Below are 27,926 nucleotides of genomic sequence, written 5' to 3'. Positions count from 1 at the left end.
AATAATAGTTTGAAATAAAGTGTTTGAGAACGCATCTGTGCGTGTGCATGTGTGTGCACGTGTGTTAAAAAGACTAATAATTTGCTGTGACAATGAAGGAGGTGCTTGTCTAAGTGAACCCTCATGGCAAAGATAAAGTAAATCACATGTCTGTCGATGCGAGGTCTGACTGCATTCCCAATTATGCTGGCCCACATCAAAAGACTGACCAATTTTCGGGACGCTAAGAGTGATGGGAATGGCATTAATAGTCTTAATTTAACAGTTAAAATCACAATTCAGTGCTAATCATACATACCTGATCTGCCCCAAACGGAGTGATGTTTGACTTGACAGTACCCACACCCAATGCAATGAAAAAAAGTCCACTGTAAACTATAGGGCCACAATAGGGTGACCGGATGGGGCATGTCACATTGCTTGGAGGAGTACTGTTTGTGCTGAGACACTCAGCGGGTTGCACTGGAAATGCTGCTTCTTCACCACATACATTTACTCTGGTGTCTTCGTTTGAAATGAAAGGGAAAAATAAAATACCGATAAAATACAAAATCAAACTCCAGGCAATAGTGCAAAACTTTCCAATGTATGCATCTGCCAACCACCCTCCAAATGGGGATATCAGGTACGTTACCCCCATGAACATCAGTGGAGCCTGGCTGGCTTGCGTGCCTTCCCAATAGAAAGGACTGCTATTTAAAAAGAGAACAAGGTTGGATGTAATGCCATAGAATGCAATCCTTTCCAATGACTCAGCCAGCAGGATAGCAGCACATGCAAGTCTTCTTCCGTGGAAAACCGATGGGGGTGATGTTCTCCCATTCGTCTCATTATCCGAGTCCAAGAGAGGGGTACTCTCGTTGGTATGCTTGTTGAAAGCCATCGTCGAGTGAATTGATTGCGTCCTTCGGTTAAAAAAAGTTCAATCCTGCAATGAAGAGTCCAAGTAAGTACACGAGATTTTAACAGTGCTCAAATCTACTGGAATATGTTAAAAGCGTCAACACTAAAACGTCAAAACTTACAGTCGAGTGGAGAGAAACACGTCATGGTCATAACACATTAATGTCGGCACATAATAATCGTCAACTTATTAATAAAAGTAAGCTATGTAACACACTGACAGTTCGGTCGGATTTGAGGTATACATTACCGTCAATATTCCTGATACGCGTCAATCATCTCCATTAATCGTAAGGTTGTTACCCCTTCAACTTGACTTTGTCAATTGAGAACTTGAATCCGTCTCAAGTGTCACAGCACTGCCCCGTGACACTCGGGTCAACAAGCTGCCGGATTTGCGCTTGTTTCTAGAAACGATTTATAATGCATTTGTTACGCTGTCCCGTGTGCGAGCTGATACATCCACCTCTTACATACATCTGCTAAAACGCGCCTACACCACAAAATCGAAAGGGGGAAGTGGAACTTGGAAGTCTACACATTGACACGTTTTGTCAAGTCACAGTCTTTATGGTGGCGGTAATCTTACAAGACGCAAAGAGCACGCGGTGGTTCAAATGTGTGTTCATCGACTCATTGTAGTGTGCAGATTTCAAGGGGGAAAACAAATTTTAGTGAGCAGTAAGTTGTTTCCAAAGCTATGCGTTTCCCGGGAACCATAATGGAGGCGCACATGTCAACACTCCAAGTTAATTCCCCAGTAATGAGCAAGCCTGCAGGAAATGTGTTCGAGCACTCTTCCGACTCTGCAATAGTAGCACGCTCTTTATGGCCTTGCATTTACTGACGCATATCCGTAAAGATTGGGCCATTATTTAAAAAAAAAAATGAAATTACTTTTTCTCGCTTGTCTCGAACCCAAATCAGGGAACCGCACTACAGCTGAGCGAATAAGGTAATTTATCTCTTAAATTAGTTACATATTTCCCGTCATGCATTGATAATTCAGGTGAGACATGAGGAAGCAATGGGACAGAAGTCAGGAGTTAATCGTTAACCGGGGCAGCATCCATGGCTGTCCAGTTCGAGTTTTGTTTTTTTCCCCACACTGCTTCTCCGTCATAGGCGTCTGATTGTGACCTCTTCAGCGAAAAAAGTGTAGTTGAAATATAGCCTTCGTTTTACTGTAGTGACATACCTACATTTGCTGGAAAATGGAAACATACACCGCGATCATTTCGGTTTTCATCTTATATCGGAAAACCTAATTATATTTTTAGCCTTGGGGTTTTATGTAGTAATCCCCCAAATCAGTTTAATGACTGTGAAGTGGACAGCAAAATGATCCTAAGATTCAAACCAGTTGTGCAATACTGTTCAAATATTTGGTATTACTGGTGATGAGTCTCTTGCATCATTCGTGGAATTTTCTTCTTAAAGCAGTGTTTCCCCATTTTAAGTATGTCCTATCACAGGACCAGAAAACTTTGGTGAATGTCAGGAGAACCTATAGGCCAACACCATGTTTGGGTGTAGTTTTTTTGACATTCCCATTTTTAATGCCAGATATACTGTCATGGGCTGCATTTTATGCAGCATGCATTTAATGAAGAAATTTAATTACTAGTGCTGTTTGTTGCACATATCGCACATTTAAGAATAAACTAGACATCAACACGAATGAATATGATCATTTTGTACTTTCACCACAGTCCGCGGCAGATTTTTCCCATAACTCTTAAGTATGATATTTTTTTCTTTGAATGTTTGTGTTTTTACATCATGTATTTCTTTTTTAGATCTTGTAGCCCACTTCAGTTTGTGTGACTGGTTCTATGTAAGACCAATCAATGACTCACTGGGTCTGAGCACAAGACTCGGGAAAATATTTGACCCTTTCGTGCGTTAGGAGCCCGCTTAGTCATGGTCTCCCCGTCTTTCTTCATTCTCAGCATTGTTTTAATGATTGAAACATTTTTCCCCCAAAGAATTTTATATATTGAATTCCCCTCATTTTGTAGGTCCCACATTGAATCGGCTGGACACACATGTGAGCTCAGACATGCAGGGGATTTTGAGTCTTCTTCAAATGTGGAAAACCTGCTATCACAAAATCCTCAATTTGAGGGTGCATTGGCCATTCATCTGTTCAAGGCAGGCAGACTTCTGCTAGGTAAAATGCATGTTTCTTTTTCGATCCATTGTGTCGACAACCATCAAAAAGATCAGGAAAGCCGTTTGGTTTCCCATATCTGTCTGAACAAATCTATTTATGTGTAACCTTCAAAACAGACATCCAAGTACCCTTTGGCATTATCTTTGGTGGAACAGACATCAATGAAGATGTGAAAGTTGAGACGAGACGTGTGGTTATGGAAAAAGTTCTACATAAAGCACGGTGATATTACTGAATATCAGTCCTATAGTGAATCTATGAATCTCATCACATTGGTTTGACACATCTTACAATACTCTCGGTGGACCAAAAGGAAGTGGGGAAACTAGGTGAAAGGCACTGCAAACTGTGCTTTGTAGGGCCAGAATCCAATTGCCCTGTTAATTAATGGATATGGGGGCCATTAGAAATGTATTTTTTCCCCTCTTCATAAGTTTAACCCTTTCATGCACCATGTAACTTGATATCATGATAAGATGCCCACTATGGACACCTGCATTAATGCGCAAGGGTTGTTTTAAGATCTGTGATTTTCTTTCATATTTAAAAATCTCTATAATTTATCTAAAAAGGAAAGAGAAAGAGGGGATCTGTCGTATAAGACAATGTGGTTTGTGAAAGTTTAGGATACAAATGTAGAAAATATCTGTGTGATGACTTTATTCATTTGACATCCCAACCTTGGTTATCAAATGCAGTCAGCTGTTCGGCTACTGGGCTCTTTATTCTCTATTCTTTTTCCATTTTTTTTTCCACCTCCTTGACCTGTGATTCAAAATAGGAACCACATGGCTTTTTCTGTTTGTTTGTTCCATGTTGTAAAACTTTGTGAGTCAAGTATTTTAAATTTTTTGTTATCTTATTGTTTTGTCTCCCATTGGTATTGTAGCTGCTTAATGCAAGCCTTTGATACAAATTCATGACCAAGTATTTTCCTGAAATGCTTCCTGCAAAGTTGATGGTGACGAGAAAATGTGTTTTTCAACAGGTTTGCAGTTGCATTTACAGACAAATTGAAAAAAGATGCTCAGCTATATTTGGTAGAGTTTTACTTTTTTAAATTCCATTATAGCGTCTGCGCTATTTCAAGTGCAGTAATTGCTTCATTGTTCGGTCTTCGGCCTTTGTTTTGCCAACAAGTTGCAAATGTCTCCCTTTTAAAAGGTGAATATTCATGTGGTAAATTATTCCCGACAATGTTTGTGTCTGTATACATTATCTTTCATGCGTACACAGTTACAACTAACACAAATATATAACAACAAAATTAATGCCTTAAGTGGTACTTTATTCCGAGTAAAATGTCGAACTCTAGACTACCCATTTAGTACATTAGAAGCCACTATATTGTGGGAGAAAAGTGTAATTTATTGATGTTTATTTGCGATTTGGGTGCATCAACAAACAGCAGGAGCGAATACTTCAATAAAAGACAACATAAATACTTCTATGACACAGATAGAGGATGCATAACTCATGTCAAACTGGCAAAAAACAATACTACATTGATTTATTTCCTGATTACGTTCTCGCAATGAATTTCAGATTGAGGCTTGTGGCGTGCTTTATCTGTCATTTAATGCTTGCAGTTGGGGGACAGGACACACATTTGCCCTTTTTACTTCACAAGGGAAAAAACAGTTGTTGATCCAGTGCGATAACATTCCGTAATTTTATTTCCCAATTACTGTACTCTAAATTTGAAATGTAGTAATTTAAATTAACCTTCCCATGTTTATCTTTTTAGAGGGTGCATTTAGTCTGACAATCTTTACAGTTCACAATAATTGCCTTGGCCGTCATTTATGAAGCAGTTACTGTACTTCAGTAACATGTTATGTAATCAACATGTTTTGATCAAAATGCACATTAATGCAGGTATCTTACTTTTCCCGATCTTTTTTCTGCTCCCTGTGCCCCAACACCTTAAGCACTCCCAAAGCAGCAAAATCTTTGTCCAGCCACAAGGTAAACTCTACAAGAATATTAATTTTCAGTCAATTAAATTAAGAATAAGAGACACAGGCGCTGTTAAACATCATCTGTCGGACGCGGGAAAGATCGCATTGCAATCATTGACAAAGATAGCAAGGTTGGCTCAGTTGTGCATTTACAAAGTGATGAGACTAAGAGATAGATTCGATATTTTGCATACATGCTGTTATCGTGAAATGCCACCATTGAAAAAGTGATTCCGGTTTGGAACTATATATATAGACTCCACTTTTGAGTTGCTTTTGTGGATTTTTTTAGCATGTCCACCATTTGCTATACTTGATCTGGCATTGTCTCATAAAGTAATGCATGTGAAATTGGCTGCACTTCGTAATGTATCAACCTGCAAAGTACAAAAATGTAATGCCTCTCATTCACACATTTACAGACACAAATAGATTTAACAAAGAGATTGGACCCACTCCTCAGAAAAACACGTTTTGACACGTTGGGAGGTTGTGTTGAACACAATTAAAATCTGAATACAAAGATTAAAAGCTGAATACAAAGATTGGCAAGTATGTTCAACCCAGAAGTGAAGACACGACAAGGTCAATATATTTCATGTTCACATTAAAAAAATATTCTTCTCTGGGGGAAATAATCATTACATTTTTATGGAATTTTATGGCTGCAACACCTTCCAAAAAAGATTGATACGTTTGAGGAATGCTCATAAAACACCTCTTTGGAACATCCATCACATACAGCTAACTGGGAACAGGTGGGTGCTATAATTGAATATTTCAAAAAACATAAAACAAAGGTTCCCTGAATGGCTCATTGTCATTCACAAGCAAAGGTGAGATTCACCTCTTTGTGAACAACTGTTGTAGCTCAAAAGCCAGCGTCAGTGATCATATAGCGCAGTGTTTGTGCCAAAAGCATGGATAACCCATTTATGCTAAAAGGTTTCCTGCCTTCCAAGTAATGGGTTTCCATTAGTGCCTGTGCTTATTTTGGGAAGACAATGGCAAACAACATTCTGCATGTGTTAATTTTAACAACGGTAAAGTGTGCGTAATAGACTTTTCTTCCTTTGATATTGTGACACATGAAATAAGACATACCTGACCTAAATTTGTACTGCTTTGCGAATTTGATTTTGGTCCGATATGCTTTAATTTTAAAGGTATTGAGACGCAAGCGACAGAAGACTTCAGCTGGTCTGAATTCTTACGGAGATCAGGTAACAGTCTGATTTTTTATTTAGTGTTTGTTGGAAATATATTTTTGTCAACTGTTCCCTTCAACTCATTTTATATGAGGCCATAGAACAGGGGTATGAGCTCAATTAAAACAAGAGATGAGAAAGAAGGTCTGCTAATTGTTCAACTAATATAAACTGTGGTATCAAAATAGCAGAATAATTGCTTTGATGTGTAGTATAGTACGGTCTGTGTAGACTCTCAGCCGTACAGGAGTGGTCCATCGATGAAAAGGTTTCTTCAGCCGTCATCTGTACTTTGAAAGAAGTACAGATGAAACATTTTCATTGGTACAGTATGATGCACATTTCACAGACATTTAGAACTGCATTAAAAAGCAGAGCACGTGAACAGCAAATGAGCAGGTAGATTAGAGGTTCTCTATAGTAGAGAGGAAATCCTAGAAGATTGAGCAGCTAAACAGTAACAACCATTGCAAAAAAAAGAAACATATTGGTCAATGCTACATCAACCAGGATGAGGAGAGTTAACATTTGATTGATGCATTTACAGTGAAATCTGGGTTTACAAACCCCTTGGCTTACAAACTTTTCGGTTTACGAACGGGATACACACGGAGCTGCCACAATGAGTGTTCGTGAACGAGCCCGTTCTCCTAACAAGAAAATATCGGCCACTGTTTTTGTCCTCCATTCCCCGCCCCCAGTCTTCAGTTAAAGCCACGTGATTGGTCAAGAACGCAACAGTGGGGGATGGGGTTACTGACAGAGAGAGAGTGAGGCCGTTCTCCAAAAAAACAAAAGGGCGTCTTCGGTTAAAGCCATGTGATTGGTCAAGAACCCAGCAGTGGGGGGGTTAAACATTAAAGAGACAGGCAGACAGAGAGAGAGTGAGAAAACACACACCTGAAAGGGAGATGACAGAGCTTGAAACAAAAAAACAAAAGTGTGAGAATAGTGAGAAAATGGATAGAAAACAGTTAAAATCAATCAGGCTCCACAAATAACCCGCACAAGTCATCTGTACACTTGATGCAAAGAGCTATCAACCCAGCTAAACAGATCACGATTGATGAATAACTAGATACAATCATCACAAAGAAAGCACCTACAAGGGATCATTCCTCAAGATGGTGAAAGAAGCCTATGTTCCTCATCAAGTGTTTAATGCTGAGGAAACTGGACACTCCATTCCATCAAGCCATTAACGACCATCACAAAGGTAAATAAAATAACTTTATTGTATAGTACAGTTTATTTCTTTAATCATAATACTATAGCACATTTATTATACATAAAATAAGGTATATTTTGTGCAATTTAAAGACATAGAAAATTAGAAAGTAGAAAATTATGTTTTATGGGGACGTAGGAACGGATTCTCATTTTATGGTTCCCTATGGGAAATTAATTTTTGGGATACACACTTTTCGCCTAACACAGTCTGTCTGAGAAACCAATTAAGTTCGTAAGCCAAGGTCCCACTGTACATGGAATACCAGCAGTTGTTTGTTTTTCTATCAATCTTCCAGACCGCTTTATCCTCATTAGGGTCGCAGGGGATGCTGGAGCCTATCCCAGCCGTCTTCGGGCAGTAGAACACCCTGATTTGGTTGCCAGCTAATTACAGGGCACACTGAGACAAAACCATTCAAACTCACACATCGGGACAGTTTAGAGTGTTCAATCACCTTGCCACGCATGTTTTAGGAATGTGGGAGGAAGCCGGAAGACCTGGAGAAAACCCACGTGGGCCCGCAAAAACATGCAAACTCCACATAGACATTTGTTTTTGTTTTCTGCATTTTTCACCATAGAATGTTGACTTTTATTAATTTGGTGGGCTACACAATGATAGCTCTCGTGGTAGCTGAAATTAGTGAACCAAGACACACACTTAAAGGACAACCGACACCATTTTTTTGTTTCCTAACTGACATCAGAAAAACGTTTTATAGCATCTAAAACACCCAAAACACGCAGGCCAAATGCAAAACACAAATAAAAATGAGTTAAAGTGCCCCAAAACTACTGCAAAATGACCTCGGAGATGCAGAGTTTCAGAAGGTCCCGCCCCCTTGTTCGTGACGTCACGCCTGGACATCTTGCCTTGCTCTAGAATCAAAACAATGGCTTCAGATTCGGAGAACATGCTTTCTTGTTACTCATCCAGTTATGAATATGATTCAAATAGTTCTGAAGAGGAAAGCATAAATGTTTGCAATCGATTAAAGAAGTCCACCCGTATCAATTTGAGCCGTCAGGACTCCAATGTAGCGTCCCAGAAAATGCACAAGATGGCGCCCACGCTCCGTTGGAAATGGGTTGATTTGTCTGCTGGGAATTTGTGTCAACTAGTATCAAATAGTAGTCTTGGTGCAACACACAACGGTTCACCATCGCGTTATGTGTTTTCCTTCTAATTTCTCCATCAACACGGATCAACACGACATTTTTAGACCAAACAAAGTACCCAAAATGCATTGTGTGTCGCTTTCTCGGTCAGGGGCGTTCCAGACGTGACGTCACGTCAAGCATCGTCAACTCGAAAACAAGACCTGAATATTCGGCGCGAGTCTTAAAACGTAAAATATAGCTATATGCCGTGGAGTCTTTGTAAAATGCGCTAAGTAGATGTCATTTGAAGTGATTTTACAAATTATGGACACAACTTGTCCGGAGGCGTCGGTGGTCCTTTAAATTTGTCTGCAGATTATAGACTATTTTACTCGATGACAACTCCAGCGGGATGCCTGGCATATTGGGCTGGTTTTACAGTACTACCTTGTAAAAATGAATCAGGGCAACAATTTTGTAAAATGTGACAGGTCTCTTTTCCAAACCCTCAACCGATCACACTCCTAGATGACAGAGATATACTCTTCACACGATGTCTTCCACACACGAGGCACCGTACGCTACACCAAGCTGCCGTTCGCTTTGTCACCAGTACAGCATTTCGCACTGACCACTGTGAGCTGTTCTCCCTGGTTGATTGGCCCTCTCTGCAGTCACGCAGACGGATTCACTGGTCCATGTTTATCGATGGACCAGTGAATTGGCAAAACGCCACCACATCTTTGCTCTCTGCTCAATTTGAATGTGCCCACCCGCAATGGGCCGTTCCAGTAGTTTAATTAACCCCTTTGTTCCCAAAGTCGGCACTACTATTGATCTTCTTTTCATTTGTCTGCCTACTATAACTACTAGAACACGCTTGAACAAATAACACACCTAATTCAACCCAATACGATCAGTTAAAAAAATGTCTAACCATAAATCATTGCTGCAGCTGTTTTTATCCTGTTTTGAATCTTTTATCTATCACACCAAGTCTTGCAATGGGTTTAACTATGCCACATTGTCCAGTTTGATCTACTCTCTGTATTCATTTGTGTTGCTTTTTTTTGCCAAGTGTGCCTGCAGCCAGGTTGCCATTGCAAATGAAAATATGCACTCAATTTTCTAACTTGAAAAAATGTTCAATACATTTTCTTTTTCTAATGTTAGAATTTGGTCATTAAACCGAGTTCATGTCATTTTGCGTCACACAAATCACTGCAATGATTTACAAGAGAATGAGGCACTACACTGACAATAGGCTCAGGGATCAGGGTCAATGCCCAGACTCCATGCTGTCATGTTTAGATCCTCTTTAAGAGCTTTAAAGAAGTGCATTGGCTTCCTGATCTGGACTTAACTGACAGCAGGGGATTTCTTCTATCATGGTACTCTTAACATGTGCATGTGTGTGTTTGTGCTATTGTAGTGTGTTTTGTTTACAGCGAGGGTGGCAAACTCATTTTTTGACACGGGCCACATTGTAGTGACGGTTTCCTCTCGGGGCCATTATGAATTTGGGTAAGCCATTCAAATGTGTAATCACTTCCACATACAGTAAAGTCTCCTTATATCGATATTCTCAGGAGTTAGAAAAAATGTTGATATAACCATACTGTCGATATATCCGTCCTGCGCTGAACTGCATTAACAAAAGCCGCCAAAAGAGGGCATTCAAGCGCCATATAAGAAATGGAGCTGGCCATGAGCTCGCCATTTTGTGCCTTTTTTTGGGGGGGTGAGAGATGTTCCCCGAATGTTGCCTCAAAATGGCATATAATTCTTTAATCGATTGCAAACATGTATGCTTTCCTCTTGAGTGTTTTCCTCTACAGTGTATTTGAATCACATTCATAACTGGATGTGTAACAAGAAAGCATATTATCCGAATCTGAAGCCATTGTTTGGATTCACAAGCAATGCAAGACGTCTTGGCGTGAAGTCATTTTTATTGGTGTTTTGCATTTGAATAAAAAGTGACATCGGTTGTCCTTTAATACACAGTATGGAATGTATGGTAATTTTCAAAATCACGCTTCAGCAGACAAAACAAGAAACATTGTTGCAAAAAATGATTGCATTCATATACAGTACAGTGGGCATGTACATAACACAACAGGGAAACTGCAATGCTTACATCTTACTGTATTATGTATGCAATTTAAAAAAAGTCATCAATCTTCTGCTTCTCGTTTTTACCTTTTAACACAAACACTTCAATCTCGTCTGCTACACACGAGCTAGCGTCTGAAAATGGAAATGCCTCTGCTACACGGGAGCTGGTCACGTAACAAACTCACGTAACCAAGTCAACCAATGGCGAGGCCGATGGTTGACTATATAAACATAGCAAAATGGCCGGCGGGAGATGAAAAAGAGCACCGTAGTAACCGGATTATCGTAAAAACCACGAATCGTACTAAATGGAACTAATTATACATAAAAAGACTAGAAATGTGCACGGGAAATGAAAATAGTGTCGTAATAAGCAGTATTATCAATATAAACGATATCGATATAACGATACTTTACTGTATTACATATAGAGTGCACAACTAATTAATGAATAACTAGTTTTCAAATTTGAAGTAATCAGGACAATTTGAAATTTTGGTTCGGACTTTTAACAAGTATCATGGAATTTCACAAGTTTGATTTGCTTTCGCGGGCCAAATAAAATAATGTGGCGGGCCAGATTTGGCCCCCGGGCCTTGACTTCGACACCTGTGGTTTACAGAGCGGTCTCTCCGCAGCATCCCAGGAAATATCACTTTCCATTGTCAGTATATATACACGTAATTAGCTTGCATTTTCAAATGTTTGTTGCAACAAACCAAACCACGTCAGACGGTTCCATGTCATGCCACCTACCAACAGTATATCCATCCTGGATTTGTTTCTGATAAAGCTCGGTGGTAATCGATCAGCTCAAAGGGTTCCTTTGGTGTGCAGAATTTATAAAATCATACTGCATGACAGCTTCCTCCAACACAAAAGTATGAAAACACACACAACACAAAACTATATTTGGTAATTACACGCAAGGTAGTGTGATTCAGGTGCCTACCTGTATCCGCGCAAGTATGTGTTATACTCATCAGCCTGTGTGGTCTGAACAGTAGTCATTGGCATTGTTCTCATGTGAAGCTGTAATCTCTGGATTGCATCCAACATTGGGCAAAGCGCTGACTCAATAGTCTCCTGAAACAATTCAACATCATTACTTTTTTTCCACCAGCAAGTCAAGGCTACTCTTGACCCTGCCACGGTGGCTGTGTAGTTATGACTTAGAATAATTCGGCCACGGCCTTTCGGTGTCTCCCAGTTTCCCTGCGAAGCATTATGGCTCTGATCAGGAAATTGCGCAAATACATTAGTCACTGCTGTCTTATTTTCCTGGTGACCTTGGGTGATGCATCACTTTCATTACCGACCAGTACTTTGGATGTTCATTATGCTGTGTTTTGTTATTTTAGCACTGTCGTTCTGTGTCTGGCCTTTTTCCAGATGTAAGCGGTGTGCATGTGCAACAGCTCCACGTTTTCCTGTTGATCTGTGGCCTCAGAAGAGTCAAGGACCCTCTCTATTTAGTGGAGCGTTTCTCCGGTACATCAAACATTGAGACTTGCTTGCCATGATTTTGACGGACGTCTCCTGGCACAACATCCGTTGAACTAAAAGGAATGAATTTCATTGCTGTTTGTTTGTTTGTGATCTTGGTTTCAGAAAAAAAAAAAAAGTTTTTCGTGACCGTTTCTCTTCTAACTTGAAGCTAAAACTCCCTTATGCATTAAAGATGATCCTCAATCGATGATAACGCTTAATCAAATTGAAAATGTATGTCAACAAGCAGACAGTCTCTTCTGACAGCTAATCGAAATTGTTTAATACACATTTCGCTCATGGTATTTTCTTGAAGCTGTACAGAGAGAATCACCACTTTTTCAAAATCAACCACTTTTACTCTTTTGTTTGAATTAACACCATTGACACTGGAGGCGTCATATTTTATTTCAGTTGTCCTCATATTTCTATGACATCAGTGACGTGCGGTGAGGTTCATGGCTGGTGGGGCACTGACGTCATCACAGTCAGCAAACATGAACTCTACAGAGTACCTTATTCACCATTTGATTGGCAACAGTTAACGTGTTTTGTCTAAAATGTTATGTCAACATTCTTTATATAAACTGTAGCATAGAAAAAAAGAATAAAAAATGTTATTTGTTACCTTTTCTTATAAATGAAGTCCATGCGCCGCTCCTTCTGAAGAAAGGCATCGATAACTTCTTTGTAGAAGCCTTCCTTATCTTTCTTCAGTTTTAAAAGTGTCTATATTTCTTTCAATTTAGATATGTAATCCTCCATTCTGAAAATAAGTCCAAGCAACACGAAAAAATGACTGGATGGTTGCACTTAACTTGCTAACTGTTTACTGTAGCTTCCTGTCACTAATTCTATTATTCTGCAGCCGAGGAGTCGCAAGAAGAATCTCTAATCACCAGTGCCCCGTCATGAGGCAGGAGATCTGTGTGTCTCACCTATGCACACAGTTTTGATCAAAATCAAATAAAATAAACACTAGTACAGTGATGAGAAGGTTTCTTCAGCCGTCATCTGTACAAAAGTGAAGGTTTCGGATGCTTTGCCTCCTATCCAAGAGACTTCGTCAGCGAACTAAAGTCTGACTGGTCGTATCGGCCCCATTTATATATCCCTAAAATGTTATGTCAACATTCTTTATATAAACTGTAGCATAGAAAAAAAGAATAAAAAATGTTATTGTGACCAGTCAGACTTTAGTTCGCTGACGAAGCCCTCTTGGATAGGAGGCGAAACGTCCGAAACCTTCACTTTTGTACAGATGACGGCTGAAGAAACCTTCTCATCGATGGACCACTCCTGTACGACTGAGAGCTTACACAGACGTACTGTAGTACAGTGTTTATAATTTAAAGTGACTATTATATACACCAGTTAACTGTAGAAATTTAGTTCATATACTAAAAGTGTTTGAACATTTTAATAGCGATATGCAGAGGGACAGCAATGTGGTCGCACTGCAGAGCAAGCCAGCAGTTAGCAGTCATTGCTGTTGCCTCACCGCTCGTCTCTACTTAGTATTTGAACGGAAAATGTGAAAATTCAGCGATTTTGAAAAAAAATCCCAAAACGGTGAAGTTAAATGAAAAAGAACTTTAAAGTACAAATCACTAAATAAATATAACTTTTTTTTTTTTCATTTGATATTTCCATGATGACAGGTGAGGCACGGCCTCACCTGCCTCCCCTGACTGCACGTCACTGTATGACATGCAGATCAGGGTGCCGTTCCCACTCTCTCGTAATTGCCTCTTTTCCTGTGTTTTGTCTTACAGAGTGGCATAGTGAGAATCCTCAGAACGTGCTTGTTATAATTGGTCCAAAGGTAAGTGCATCAGCTTAAACTGTCTGGTTTTCCTCTTTCGCTATTTATTATGACTCTGTGCATTGTTGCTACCAGTCGTAGAGACATTACTTTAAATATTTAGTTTGCAAATGTATTCAGCTCAGTGGCACGGTGGTTAACCTTTGAGCATCTTGGCTCCATTCATTTACACCCCCTCCCCACACACACACAAACAAAGTTTTTTCTTTGGGTACCGCAGTTTCTTCCCACATTCCAAAAACACGCAACAGAGGTTTATTGAACACTCTAAATTGTCCCGAGGTTTGATTGTTAGTGTCAATGAATGTTCGTCCACATGCCCTCTACAATTGGCTGCCACCCAGTTCAGGGTGTACACCGCCTACCCCTTGAAGTCAACTGGGATAGGCTCCAGCACGCCCACAACCCTCATGAGCAGAAGCGACTTTCGTAACGGACGGAGAATCAAATCTGCACTGAGCATACGTTTTCTTCAAACGGTCTGAGAGTCATCAGGCATTCCCTGTTGTGTCAAACTGCCATCTGCTTATTGAATATTTCAGATGAGCACTTACCTAACCAGCCATGTATACAATAGAGCTCTGTATTTTTGCTTTTTGAATGTACGAATGGATGAGCATAAATCTGATCATGCACTGGCATGTCAAATCACCCACCTATCGCCTTGTCTCACAAATCGTTGTCCCGCGATGTACCATATTTTCTGGTGTATAAGGCGTACCCAAAAGCCTTGATTTTCTTCAAAAGACGACCCTGCGCCTTATTCACAGCTGCACCTGATATGTGAAGTAATATTGAGCCACAACTGGTCTTGCAACTGCTGTCAGCAGCCACCGACTCCATTTCTCCCTGTAGATGAAGTAGTATGTAACCCCAGCCTCTACTCTAATGTGGTGTGCCTGTCATTTGGAAAACTTTTATATACAGTAGTATTTCTCTATTCTATTTGTAATTTTTTTGTCATTCATTGAAGGTGTGCCTTACACTCCGGTGCACCTTATATATGGAAAAGGTTTGAAAATACAACATTCGTTGGGGGTGTGCCTTATACTCTGGTGTGCCTTATCTTTTTCTTCTTTTCCTTTCGGCTTTTCCCTTCAAGGGGTGCCACAGCGAATCAGTAACTTCCATCTTCAGAGGTATGATACGCATGCCCTATACACCGGAAGATACAGTATTTTGTTTTTCTTCAAGTCGAACATTAAATGACTCGACAGTTTTCCAAAACAGATAGCCCAGTAATGTTACGTTTCCTGATTTGAGAAGTCACAAGGTTGCATCCACAGAAAACAGCAGCTATAACCCCCCCGATTTTATTTTATACTGCCTCGTACAGACATTATTATTTCACTGCGACTTGTTCATTTTGAGTCGTGGTGTCCAGTAAAAGTTGTGATTTGCTTCTTGAAAACAACATCATTAGACATGGCCAAGGGCTTATCCTCTGTCTCCTGCCGCAACAGTCACCTCTCTGTGTTCAACATTTGACTCTGTTCTCCTTGATGAAATGATTCAGCTGAGGCACAGATGTATGATTCATCTCAACATGCCTGAATCACAGCACAAGGTTTGGTTTTTCCTATGAGAAATGATCAGGTATATATTTTATTTAAAAAACAACACTTTTTTTGTATCTTTGCCACTTTGGGCCTCAATTGTTTTGGGCCCTTGCAGTCGTCCAAGTAGGCATTTTCAACCTGCGTGATAAAATTTAAGTGGCATCTGAAAAAAAGATCTCACTGCTCAAGTGATGCTTATTTTGCTCACGATGTTGTAGTGCTCCACTTAAATCTACAGAAGAATAATTCAGATCAGTTGTCACTGTTGACACATCTCACTCCTCTGTCACTGCCACAAAAACTACATGCTCCTCCTACACTGCTGTGTGAAAACAATGATGAGCAATGAATTTTTGCAGTCACATAAAATAGTTGATCATTCTTTTATTAGTATGCCGCAATTTACCCTGCAACTGCCCTTGACTCTACCTCTTCAATGTTACACTTCTGTTTCGATTTAATTAAACCTGGCTTGTGTGATAATGAAAAAGCTTGCTTGGCAACATCTTTGACCTAAATTGATATGTGACTTTTGTTTCCTGACGTTAAGCTAATGCACACAAATCCCACATTGCAATTAATCACATTGGTCATCCACCCTACCCTGACCCCAATCTCTGAAAAAGACGGGATTTTCCAAAAATGATTTGCTCTCTGTAGATGTCTTTGTGTCGTTGTTGATGTTGCCCCCCTCAACCCCCCTCCCTTGCACTCTTAATGATTGTGAAGCTTTTCTCTTTCCCAGATCGATCCTGTGCTAACTGATGAAGTTGAAGCTGTTGTGAAGAGGTAAGTGGCCATCTAATTTTCATAGGCAGTTGCACACTCGATAAAAGACCTTAGGACTTCGGTAACGGCTCATGAAGTTTCTTTGTTCCTCGCAAAATGTCTGGCCTCATATGCAGCAAAACGCCAGATGAAGCTACTTTATCTAAAAGGAAACTGAAGTGAATGCAAATCTCTTTTTACATCCTCTGTGATCTTTTTTTTGGAGCAGTGGAGTTTCACCACCACAAAGTTGGTGCTCTTTGGTTCGGACTTCACCTGAAGTACATGTTCACCTCACAAGTAGTGCAGTCGTGCTTCTGGCCCTAAGCTTGTTGCTGCTGCTCACCATCATTTACGCCTTTATGAGCCCTGAGTCACGCCAGTCCTGAGCTTTGTCACTGCTTATACAGAACAGCGGGGGTCTTCTTAGCCCGGGAGAGGAGCCGGCCGGAGCTCCACGCCGCCATGAAAAGGTCCTTTGCTGTCGTCAACAGTTCCGTCTCAGAAGGCATGTCAGCAGCCATCTTGGAGGTAAACAACTAATGGCCTCAAGGGTAATCATGCCACAAGTCACATCATTACAATTAAAACATCATCATCAAACATGTCATCATGCATCAGAGGATGATGAAGCAAAACTGACAAATCCACATTATCCTTTCTAAACACACTGAGGACATTTCATTGTAGTCTTAAGGTTGGATTACTACCTTTTTGTGTTTGTCTCAACAACCTGCTAAAGGCAGGAGCTGACACAGATTGTGAATTCTGAAGGGTATTGGGTGTCATTGTCCCAAAAATCCCACTACCTTGTGTACTCATACACAGGTATATATGCTATTTAAATTTCCTTTGATTCAAATATAGCAGCACCACCGTGTATGCATGGAACCATTTTGGGTAGAGAAACGAAAGCTCAACCAGACATTAAAAAGATTATGCTGGATAGATGGAATTGTTCCACTTTTAGTTTAGGGACAATCACATGATTGCTTCGAACTAACCTGGACAATGTCTCATCTTTGTGTGACACTGGCGCATTTATTGCCAACTGCGCACTGTACGGATTAGAATTTGGGCCAACCATTTAAACTTTCCTTATGTACGTACTTTTTCGGCAGGAGGACGAAAAGCTTAGTGAACTGCCTTTAGGGCACTGCAAAATGGTGCCTCACACAGTCACACACAATCATCCGTGTGTGACGAGAGCAGAGAAGCATTTTATTTCAGGGTATATGAGGTTTTTGATGGCGCTGCAGCTTTGACAGTGCTATTTCATGAAGATTTAATTTTTGTAACAGTCACTTATCATGGGCTACAAAGTCATGAGTTTCGGGCTTATAATGATGATTTGCTTTTTTCCTGGTCATTGGATGACGTACATTTTAAATTACTTTTGCCCAACAACATTTAGGTTTTATATTTGTATGTCTCTGTTACACACAGGCACGTGCACACACAAAACACTTTTTAGACATGTAATTTGAGAGCATTTATTTTTGAAGGGTGTATCAAACTGAATGTCCTTTGTAACAGTGAGTACTGAGGAAATAGCTCTTTATTTCAAAAAGGTGGGTGACCGCTGCCCCAAACATTTAGTCAGATGTTTAAAGGACACCTTCGGAGAAGTTGCGTCCATAATTTGTAACATAACTTCAAATGACTTCTACTGAGCGCATTTTACAAAAATTCCACCACATATAGCTATATTTTACGTTTTAAAACTCCATCCATCCATTTTCCGTATCGCTTATTCCTCCGCTGGAGCCAATCCCAGCTGTCTTCGGGCAGGAGACGGGGGACACCCTGAATTGGTTGCCAGCCAATCGCAAGGCACACAAGGACAAACAACAGTCACTCTCACGCTCACACCTCGGGACAATTTGGAATGGTCAATCTGCCTGCCATGCATGTTTTTGGAGTGTGGGAGGAAACCGGAGGACCCGGAGAAAACCCACGCAGGTCCGGGGAGAACATGCAAACTCCACACAGGGAGGCCGGACCGGGACGCGAACCGGTGACATCTGCATTGTGAAGCCGGTGTGCTAACCACTCGACTACCGGGCCGCCTGTTATAAGACTCGCGCGGAATATTCAGGAAGTCTTCTTTTCGAGTTGATGACGATACCCTAAGTGACGTCACGGAGGGAATGCCCGTGACTGAGAAAGCGACACACAATGCATTTTGGGTACTTTTTTTCATCTGAAAACACCCTATTGATGGCGAAATTAGAAGGAAAACTACATAAATAATGTGATGGTGAATCATTGTGTGTCACAGCCAATTGCGGAAACACGCATAAAGAAGGTGCAAGTTTACCACAGGGTTTGTGGAGAGGATCAAAGACCCCATATTGGAACCTGGGGAAACATTGGCATCCTACGATGTGACTTCTCTCTTTACATCTGTCCCAACCCCAGCAGCAGTCTCAGTGGTGAGGACGAGACTGCTGGTGGACATTTCTCTGCATGAAAGAACAAAACTTAAACCGGACCACATCTGCCAATTATTAGAAATCTGCCTTAATACTACGTATTTTCAATTTCGGGAAAAAATTTATAAACAAATTCATGGTTGTGCTATGGGCTCACCAGTTTCACCCATAGTGGCTAATCTGTACATGGAAGAGCTGGAGAAACAGGCCCTCACATCCTTCCCGGGGACAAAACCTAGACACTGGTTTAGATATGTGGACGATACTTTTGTCATAATTAAAAAACAAAAAAATCAATCCTTCACAGATCACCTCAACTCGGTAGACATCAACATTAAATTTACTCACAAACTGGGTACCCCCAGTGGTCATTTCACAAATGTCAGAACGAAAGAATAGGGAATGAAACCAAAAATTCTGAAGATACAAAAAGGAGAGGAGTCGCAGTACCTTACATTACAGGGCGTTCTGAAAAACTACAAACAGTCCTTTGGCAACAAAATTCCTACGCATTTCAAACCGATAAACACTTTAAGGCAAAAATTAGTGCATCCAAAAGATAGGCTGCCAAAAAAAACCAAGTAATGTAGTTTATTCAATACGTTGTAAGACTGAAAATTGTAAAGAGCAGTACATTGGGGAGACTCAACGAATTCTCAAAAAAAGACTTTTTCAACATTGCAGGGATAATATTACTAGTGGGCCTCAATCGGCAGTACATATGCACCTAAAAGCTAGCAACACTGACAAATCCACATTATCCTTTCTAAACACACTGAGGACATTTCATTGTAGTCTTAAGGTTGGATTACTACCTTTTTGTGTTTGTCTCAACAACCTGCTAAAGGCAGGAGCTGACACAGATTGTGAATTCTGAAGGGTATTGGGTGTCATTGTCCCAAAAATCCCACTACCTTGTGTACTCATACACAGGTATATATGCTATTTAAATTTCCTTTGATTCAAATATAGCAGCACCACCGTGTATGCATGGAACCATTTTGGGTAGAGAAACGAAAGCTCAACCAGACATTAAAAAGATTATGCTGGATAGATGGAATTGTTCCACTTTTAGTTTAGGGACAATCACATGATTGCTTCGAACTAACCTGGACAATGTCTCACCTTTGTGTGACACTGGCGCATTTATTGCCAACTGCGCACTGTACGGATTAGAATTTGGGCCAACCATTTAAACTTTCCTTATGTACGTACTTTTTCGGCAGGAGGACGAAAAGCTTAGTGAACTGCCTTTAGGGCACTGCAAAATGGTGCCTCACACAGTCACACACAATCATCCGTGTGTGACGAGAGCAGAGAAGCATTTTATTTCAGGGTATATGAGGTTTTTGATGGCGCTGCAGCTTTGACAGTGCTATTTCATGAAGATTTAATTTTTGTAACAGTCACTTATCATGGCCTACAAAGTCATGAGTTTCGGGCTTATAATGATGATTTGCTTTTTTCCTGGTCATTGGATGACGTACATTTTAAATTACTTTTGCCCAACAACATTTAGGTTTTATATTTGTATGTCTCTGTTACACACAGGCACGTGCACACACAAAACACTTTTTAGACATGTAATTTGAGAGCATTTATTTTTGAAGGGTGTATCAAACTGAATGTCCTTTGTAACAGTGAGGACTGAGGAAATAGCTCTTTATTTCAAAAAGGTGGGTGACCGCTGCCCCAAACATTTAGTCAGATGTTTAAAGGACACCTTCGGAGAAGTTGCGTCCATAATTTGTAACATAACTTCAAATGACTTCTACTGAGCGCATTTTACAAAAATTCCACCACATATAGCTATATTTTACGTTTTAAAACTCCATCCATCCATCCATTTTCCGTATCGCTTATTCCTCCGCTGGAGCCAATCCCAGCTGTCTTCGGGCAGGAGACGGGGGACACCCTGAATTGGTTGCCAGCCAATCGCAAGGCACACAAGGACAAACAACAGTCACTCTCACGCTCACACCTCGGGACAATTTGGAATGGTCAATCTGCCTGCCATGCATGTTTTTGGAGTGTGGGAGGAAACCGGAGGACCCGGAGAAAACCCACGCAGGTCCGGGGAGAACATGCAAACTCCACACAGGGAGGCCGGACCGGGACGCGAACCGGTGATATCTGCATTGTGAAGCCGGTGTGCTAACCACTCGACTACCGGGCCGCCTGTTATAAGACTCGCGCGGAATATTCAGGAAGTCTTCTTTTCGAGTTGATGACGATACCCTAAGTGACGTCACGGAGGGAATGCCCGTGACTGAGAAAGCGACACACAATGCATTTTGGGTACTTTTTTTCATCTGAAAACACCCTATTGATGGCGAAATTAGAAGGAAAACTACATAAATAATGTGATGGTGAATCATTGTGTGTCACAGCCAATTGCGGAAACACGCATAAAGAAGGTGCAAGTTTACCACAGGGTTTGTGGAGAGGATCAAAGACCCCATATTGGAACCTGGGGAAACATTGGCATCCTACGATGTGACTTCTCTCTTTACATCTGTCCCAACCCCAGCAGCAGTCTCAGTGGTGAGGACGAGACTGCTGGTGGACATTTCTCTGCATGAAAGAACAAAACTTAAACCGGACCACATCTGCCAATTATTGGAAATCTGCCTTAATACTACGTATTTTAAATTTAGGGAGAAATTTTACAAACAAATTCATGGTTGTGCTATGGGCTCACCAGTTTCACCCATAGTGGCTAATCTGTACATGGAAGAGCTGGAGAAACAGGCCCTCACATCCTTCCCGGGGACAAAACCTAGACACTGGTTTAGATATGTGGACGATACTTTTGTCATAATTAAAAAACAAAAAAATCAATCCTTCACAGATCACCTCAACTCGGTAGACATCAACATTAAATTTACTCACAAACTGGGTACCCCCAGTGGTCATTTCACAAATGTCAGAACGAAAGAATAGGGAATGAAACCAAAAATTCTGAAGATACAAAAAGGAGAGGAGTCACAGTACCTTACATTACAGGGCGTTCTGAAAAACTACAAACAGTCCTTTGGCAACAAAATTCCTACGCATTTCAAACCGATAAACACTTTAAGGCAAAAATTAGTGCATCCAAAAGATAGGCTGCCAAAAAAAAACAAAGTAATGTAGTTTATTCAATACGTTGTAAGACTGAAAATTGTAAAGAGCAGTACATTGGGGAGACTCAACGAATTCTCAAAAAAAGACTTTTTCAACATTGCAGGGATAATATTACTAGTGGGCCTCAATCGGCAGTACATATGCACCTAAAAGCTAGCAACCACTCATTTGACGACAATGAGGTTAAAATATTAGCGAAAGAACATAGATGGTTTGAAAGGGGAGGAAAATAAGCGATTTTCATAAAACAACTAAATCCTTCATTAAACCGATATGGTGGGATGAGGTTCAATTTGGATCGTTCATACAATAGCCTGCTCAGGCAACATGGGATTAGTAATACTGATGAAGTGATAGCGGTGGAAATGGGGCAATTAGGCCAGTCGTTAGTCAGGACAATAGGAACAATCAGTGGAGCTGCAGGGAGTAGTCCTCTGCTCCCCCCAACCTGAGAGCAGGGACCTATCATAGCAGAGTCCGGCACCGCCATGTCTGGACAGTAGGGATATATATATATATATATATATATATATATATATATATATATATATATATATATATATATATATATATATATATATATATATATATACCAGAAATGAAATGTGTGAGTCATACATTACATTTTGGCAAATAGCATCAAATTTGCAAATTTTAACTCCCAGTGACATGCGGTGAGGTTCATGGCTGGTGAGGCACTGACATCATCAGAGTCTCTCACAGATTTACAAACATGAACTCCACAGAGTAGCTTATTCACCATTTGATTGGCAACAGTTAACATGTTTTATTTAAAATGTCATGTCAGCATTCTTTATATACTGTATACAAACTTGCATAGAAAAAAAGAAAAAAAAACGTTATTATCGTGTTACCTTTACTTATAAATGAAGTCCAAGTCTCTTTGTCTCAATGGAGATCACTGCCAGTGAAGAAAGTCGTCCTTGATCAGTCCTGCTCCGACTGTATGTTTTCAGTCTTTTGTGCTGAGAATGACAATCTCATCTACTCCTACAGCAACAAATGGGGCTGCACTGATCTCCTTTTTAATGTCATTTCTAATGACATCACCAACTACTGTGATTATCATGTTACCTTTACTTATAAACGAAGTCCATGCGCCGCTTCTTCTGAAGAAAGCCATCAATAACTTCTTTGTTTGAAGCCTTCCTTATCTTTCTTCCGTTTTAAAAGTCTCTCTGTCTCAATGGGGATCACTGCCAGTGAAGAAAGTCATCCTTGATCAGTCCTGTTCTGACTATGTTTTCAGCCTTTTGTGCTGAGAATGCCCACTCCACTGATGCTGTAGTAGCTGGAACAGTGAGCACGAGCTGGAGCAACTTTGTCGCTTCAGGAATAGTTTCAATGAGATCCTTGGCCAAAAAGCTGAGAAGCTGTCCAGGAGATTTTCATTCATCCCTCACCGTTTGTGAGCTATACAGTACGGTGTTCGTCTTCCTTTAATTATTATCTCCTGCTTCGATTGAAAGTCCAGTTTAGAAAATTCTTCCAATTTAGATATGTAATCCACCATTCTGAAAATAAGGCCAAGCAACACGAAAAAAATGACTGGATGGTTGCACTTAACTTGCTAACTGTTTACTGTGGCTGTCACTAATTATATTATTCTGCAGCCGAGGAGTCGCAAGAAGAATCTCTAATCACCAGCACCCCCTGTCATGAGGCAGGAGAACTGTTGTGCTTCACCTTTGCACACAGTTTTGATAAAAATAAAATAAACACTGTAGTACAGTGTTTATAATGTACAATGACTGTACATTATATACACCAGCTAAACTGTAGAAATTTAGTTCATATACTAAAAGCTTTTGAACACTTTAATAGCGATATGCAGGGGGGACAGCAATGTGGTCTCACTGCAGAGCAAGCCAGCACAGTTACCATAGTGATTGCGCAATCCATGGTGCGGCTCAGCCGGCTGCTGCCTCACCGCTCGTCTCAACTTTGTATTTGAACGTTAAATGTGAAAATTCAGTGATTTTGAAAAAAAATCCAAAAATGGCGAAGTTAAATGGAAAAGAACGTTAAAGTACGAATCACTAAATATAACTGTTTAATTTTCTTTTGTCATTAGTTCCATGAGACAGGTGAGGCACAGCCTCACCTGCCTCCCCTGACTGCACGTCACTGTTGACTCCTATATAACAGTCAACAAAATATGTTTTGTTTTGGATGAATGTAGTATCTATGCAGCTGTTGCAAGTTTTGCTTTGCTCAATTCCCTGCTCAATGGCACAAATAAGGCACTATAATTACAACATACCATAATGTGCCAGCGAAGAAGCTTAAAACGCCTTGCGCTGTGTAAGTAATTGCTTCATCCTGCGACAGGCAATGGATCTGGGACTACCTGTGGTGGCCAGGGACATTCCAGGAAATAAAGCTGTGGTACAACATGAAGTCACGGGTCTGCTATATTCTTCCCCTCAGGTATGCATCTGAAGCACCGTATGCTCAGATAAGCTTGCTATGATATGCTTTAAAATTGTCCAAAAATATGCTGTGGCTATCCGACAAAGACTGACCACTATTAGGCAGCATAAACTTGAATTTAGCATGTCCCCTTCTTTCCAAAGATGCACATTAACGTCCGCTTCACTAGCTTCAATCTTTTTAACTCAGTCTGCACTTTTAATTTATATTGTTCATACAGATAAATCAGAGGTAAATTTGATTTCAAAAGTAGGCTACCACAAGTCACAGGAATTTGAAATTGGAATATAACAGGGCCGGAGATCTTTGTTAGCAGCAGGGGATTACTTCCTCCCCACAGGCGGTGGCTGTGGGTTGGGCATAGCCTCACGTGAGCAGAGATGGGCTAAGCTTCAGTGTTTCCTCAGTCTGGGATATAGAATGCAGTGTGGATACACCATATGTCAAGTTATGGTGCCTTTACTAAGCATTGATCATGCGATAATTGGTCCAATTTTTATACTACCGCCCCACTCCGAGGTCTGTGTGACAGATGGTGGCTAATGGTCTTCCAGTTTGCCATTTTTTTTTCTATTCTTCATTTGAAACCTTAATAGGATATATTGAAAAAGTCCACCAGTCTTGATTTGGCCCTGGCGCTACAAATAGCTCCATCCCTTTGAAGCATTTATTTATCAATGCAATAACTTTTATCTTCATTCTTTTCATGTCTGATAATATGGCTTTGTGCTTTAAAAACCTCTTCAGACAACTTCAATGGCAAGCCTCAAGTGGCCATTGGCGATAAATGAGATTCATTTTACCTTTATCCCTGCCAGGAATTTGTACGTCAGTCTCAAAGGCTGTTGTCAGATAATGAGCTGAGAGCGAGACTGATAAGGAATGGAAAAGTCTATGTGGTGACTCATCACAGCCTCAAGCAGGAGAAAGAAACCTACCTGAGGTTGATGGACACGCTGCGTTGAGGGCATGTCTCTCAACTCCAATGTTTACCTTGTCTACACAAGCTCAAATATTTGTGTCTGAGTTATGGTATGCGTCTGGGAATTGTTTTTGTCTCGTTTGCATGACACCCCATTTTGTAAATATTTTTAAGCAGTATATGTGACTGTATTTGCAAGAATTATATATTTCATGGGTGGATATACAATAAACACTGCTGTATGTTATCATAACGTACTGTAAACATGAAGCAAAATAATATATATTTTTGGGTGCGTGGATCAAAAGGGATAACGGAGGGAATACAACAGCAAAATTGCAAAAGTAACATGCTTTGTCCTTTTGGAATTGTACTATTTATTCAAATGTAATACATAAAATATTGGTCTACTGCATTCTCTGTCTCTTTATTGCAATTGAAGGTAGCGCTAATTTATTTTATTTTGTTAAATGGTGACAAGGGCTCACTTTTAATAACTACATGGGAAACTTGCTTTGACAGAGCATATTGTTTTGGTCGCAGCTACAAAGAGATTGACATTCCAGTCAAAATATGACGTTTAGTATAAGCAGATGTTTTGTTGTTCCGAACAAATTTTGCTCTGCCAGTTAAAAAATGTATTTTTATTTTATTAATCTATGCTTTTTGACACGACCCGACCTGGTTGTATTTTTTTACCCAAGTAGTGGTATCTCAGATGAAATACACAAACATTTCCACATGAAGACTTCATACGGCTTAATTTCAGCGTCAACATGAAAACTTCAACCGTTTTAATATTCTGCAAAAGGCTGATTATTAAAAGAACTTCCGTAATAATTCGATAAAACAAAATATCCAAATACATTTCAAGTTGATCTTCAAACACCATCACCAAACACCAAATAACCCCTCCCCCCCAATATAAAAGGTAAAATAAAATGCCTTGACTACTGCTTATACATAAGCACTACTTGTGACGATCAATGATTTAAGTCGTGTGGGCTATGTATTTCACTATTGCATTCTGTAAGCTCTTCAATGTATGTAATAGGGGTTTGTCAACAGGAAATGCAAACATTTGAATAATTGGACATCTGCATGCAGCATCACATTTGGTGACTTATTTTTGTGTCAAGTAGGACATGGACTCATTTCTTTATTTTGAACAATATGATACAGCATGTGTAGAGTACACCTAAAAAGGCCTTGACAGGTAATGAAAAGGGTCAATGTTTATTTTGATCCCATCCGTGTTTGTGACGGCGCGTCGACAAAGGCATTGAGGTGATCAAAGCCACATTATCTGAAATGTGAGATCTGATCGGATTCACTCTCGTCCACTGTCCCTGGGCTCTGAAATGGGCACTTGGGGTCCCTCGTCACAATTGTCTTCCTTCCCAACCCAGTGGATGCCGTGTCCATTCTGCCCTTGTGAGAGCTGCGGCGAATGCTGGTACTCGAATGTGGAAAAAGTGGTGAAGTGGACTCGCTTCCTCTTGCTGGTTGGTGAGTGGAGGGATTCTGGGGGCAATGCTTTGCTCCTGTAGGTGCCCATGCAACTAATTGGAGAGTCTGTGACTGATGCCAAGCAACTGGGCCTTCTGGACAGTGAGGCGGTTTTATCAGGCACAATGTCTATCACAGTGGTCGTAGTCTGTGAGTCTTGTTGTACGGGACTTCCCGGGACGCTCATCACAAGTTCAGCGTCCGTGCCAAGCCACACCCAGTCATGCCTATGACCTGTGTGCTCCTGGCCATGTGACGGGGACTTCTTATGTCTGAATTTGACAACATATGATATGCAATTTACAAGAAATACCATGATGGCCAGGCAAAAGACGCCCAAGAGAGCGTACATCCCAATTTCTAAGTCTGTCAGGGGTCTGTTAAATGGAAAAGAACGTTAAAGTACGAATCACTAAATATAACTGTTTAATTTTCTTTTGTCATTAGTTCCATGAGACAGGTGAGGCACAGCCTCACCTGCCTCCCCTGACTGCACGTCACTGTTGACTCCTATATAACAGTCAACAAAATATGTTTTGTTTTGGATGAATGTAGTATCTATGCAGCTGTTGCAAGTTTTGCTTTGCTCAATTCCCTGCTCAATGGCACAAATAAGGCACTATAATTACAACATACCATAATGTGCCAGCGAAGAAGCTTAAAACGCCTTGCGCTGTGTAAGTAATTGCTTCATCCTGCGACAGGCAATGGATCTGGGACTACCTGTGGTGGCCAGGGACATTCCAGGAAATAAAGCTGTGGTACAACATGAAGTCACGGGTCTGCTATATTCTTCCCCTCAGGTATGCATCTGAAGCACCGTATGCTCAGATAAGCTTGCTATGATATGCTTTAAAATTGTCCAAAAATATGCTGTGGCTATCCGACAAAGACTGACCACTATTAGGCAGCATAAACTTGAATTTAGCATGTCCCCTTCTTTCCAAAGATGCACATTAACGTCCGCTTCACTAGCTTCAATCTTTTTAACTCAGTCTGCACTTTTAATTTATATTGTTCATACAGATAAATCAGAGGTAAATTTGATTTCAAAAGTAGGCTACCACAAGTCACAGGAATTTGAAATTGGAATATAACAGGGCCGGAGATCTTTGTTAGCAGCAGGGGATTACTTCCTCCCCA

At 40.5% G+C, this 27,926-nt stretch overlaps 2 protein-coding genes across 6 annotated transcripts in view; one reads left to right on the top strand and one right to left on the bottom strand.

Annotated features, from left to right (window-relative positions):
- The window catches only part of slc15a4 (solute carrier family 15 member 4), a 42,830-nt gene extending 41,481 nt beyond the window's left edge, over positions 1–1,349 (bottom strand). For both annotated transcript variants that reach the window (XM_088994594.1, XM_088994595.1), the window contains exons 1-2: positions 1,154–1,349; positions 299–928 (exon numbers count right to left, since the gene is read on the bottom strand). In XM_088994594.1, the coding sequence (XP_088850720.1) occupies positions 299–883 (585 nt within the window). In that variant the 5' untranslated portion in view covers positions 884–928; positions 1,154–1,349. The remainder of the gene's footprint in view (positions 1–298; positions 929–1,153) is intronic.
- glt1d1 (glycosyltransferase 1 domain containing 1) lies at positions 818–27,149 on the top strand. 4 transcript variants are annotated; one of them, XM_088994599.1, is made up of 12 exons: positions 818–946; positions 2,925–3,076; positions 3,196–3,301; positions 4,068–4,119; positions 5,011–5,047; positions 6,207–6,263; positions 12,090–12,188; positions 13,961–14,010; positions 16,315–16,358; positions 16,748–16,868; positions 24,251–24,349; positions 25,171–27,149. In XM_088994599.1, exons 3-12 carry the CDS (start codon positions 3,276–3,278, stop codon positions 25,315–25,317), a joined length of 732 nt encoding a protein of 243 aa, XP_088850725.1. In that variant the 5' UTR covers positions 818–946; positions 2,925–3,076; positions 3,196–3,275; the 3' UTR covers positions 25,318–27,149. The 4 variants fall into 4 exon arrangements, with proteins under 4 accessions (XP_088850725.1, XP_088850722.1, XP_088850723.1 ...); XM_088994596.1 differs by lacking the exon at positions 818–946 and adding an exon at positions 1,520–1,858; XM_088994597.1 differs by lacking the exons at positions 818–946; positions 12,090–12,188 and adding an exon at positions 1,520–1,858.
- Positions 27,150–27,926: the final 777 nt, after the last annotated feature.

This window comes from Hippocampus bargibanti, linkage group LG04 (genome assembly GCF_051943395.1).
Source record: "Hippocampus bargibanti isolate YZ-2025 linkage group LG04, ASM5194339v1, whole genome shotgun sequence".
NCBI lineage: Eukaryota > Metazoa > Chordata > Actinopteri > Syngnathiformes > Syngnathidae > Hippocampus > Hippocampus bargibanti.
The sequence above is the reverse complement of the archived record's forward strand: the minus strand, read 5'-3'. Positions and strand labels throughout refer to the sequence as shown.

Bases quoted from the DNA above. Each gene is read 5' to 3' on its own strand.
- glt1d1 (XM_088994596.1), top strand. From the start codon at position 1,791: ATGAAATTACTTTTTCTCGCTTGTCTCGAACCCAAATCAGGGAACCGC. The intron at 3,077-3,195 runs GTAAAATGCATG...CCTTCAAAACAG, and splicing joins GGCAGGCAGACTTCTGCTAG to ACATCCAAGTACCCTTTGGC. The intron at 16,359-16,747 runs GTAAGTGGCCAT...CTGCTTATACAG, and splicing joins GTTGAAGCTGTTGTGAAGAG to AACAGCGGGGGTCTTCTTAG.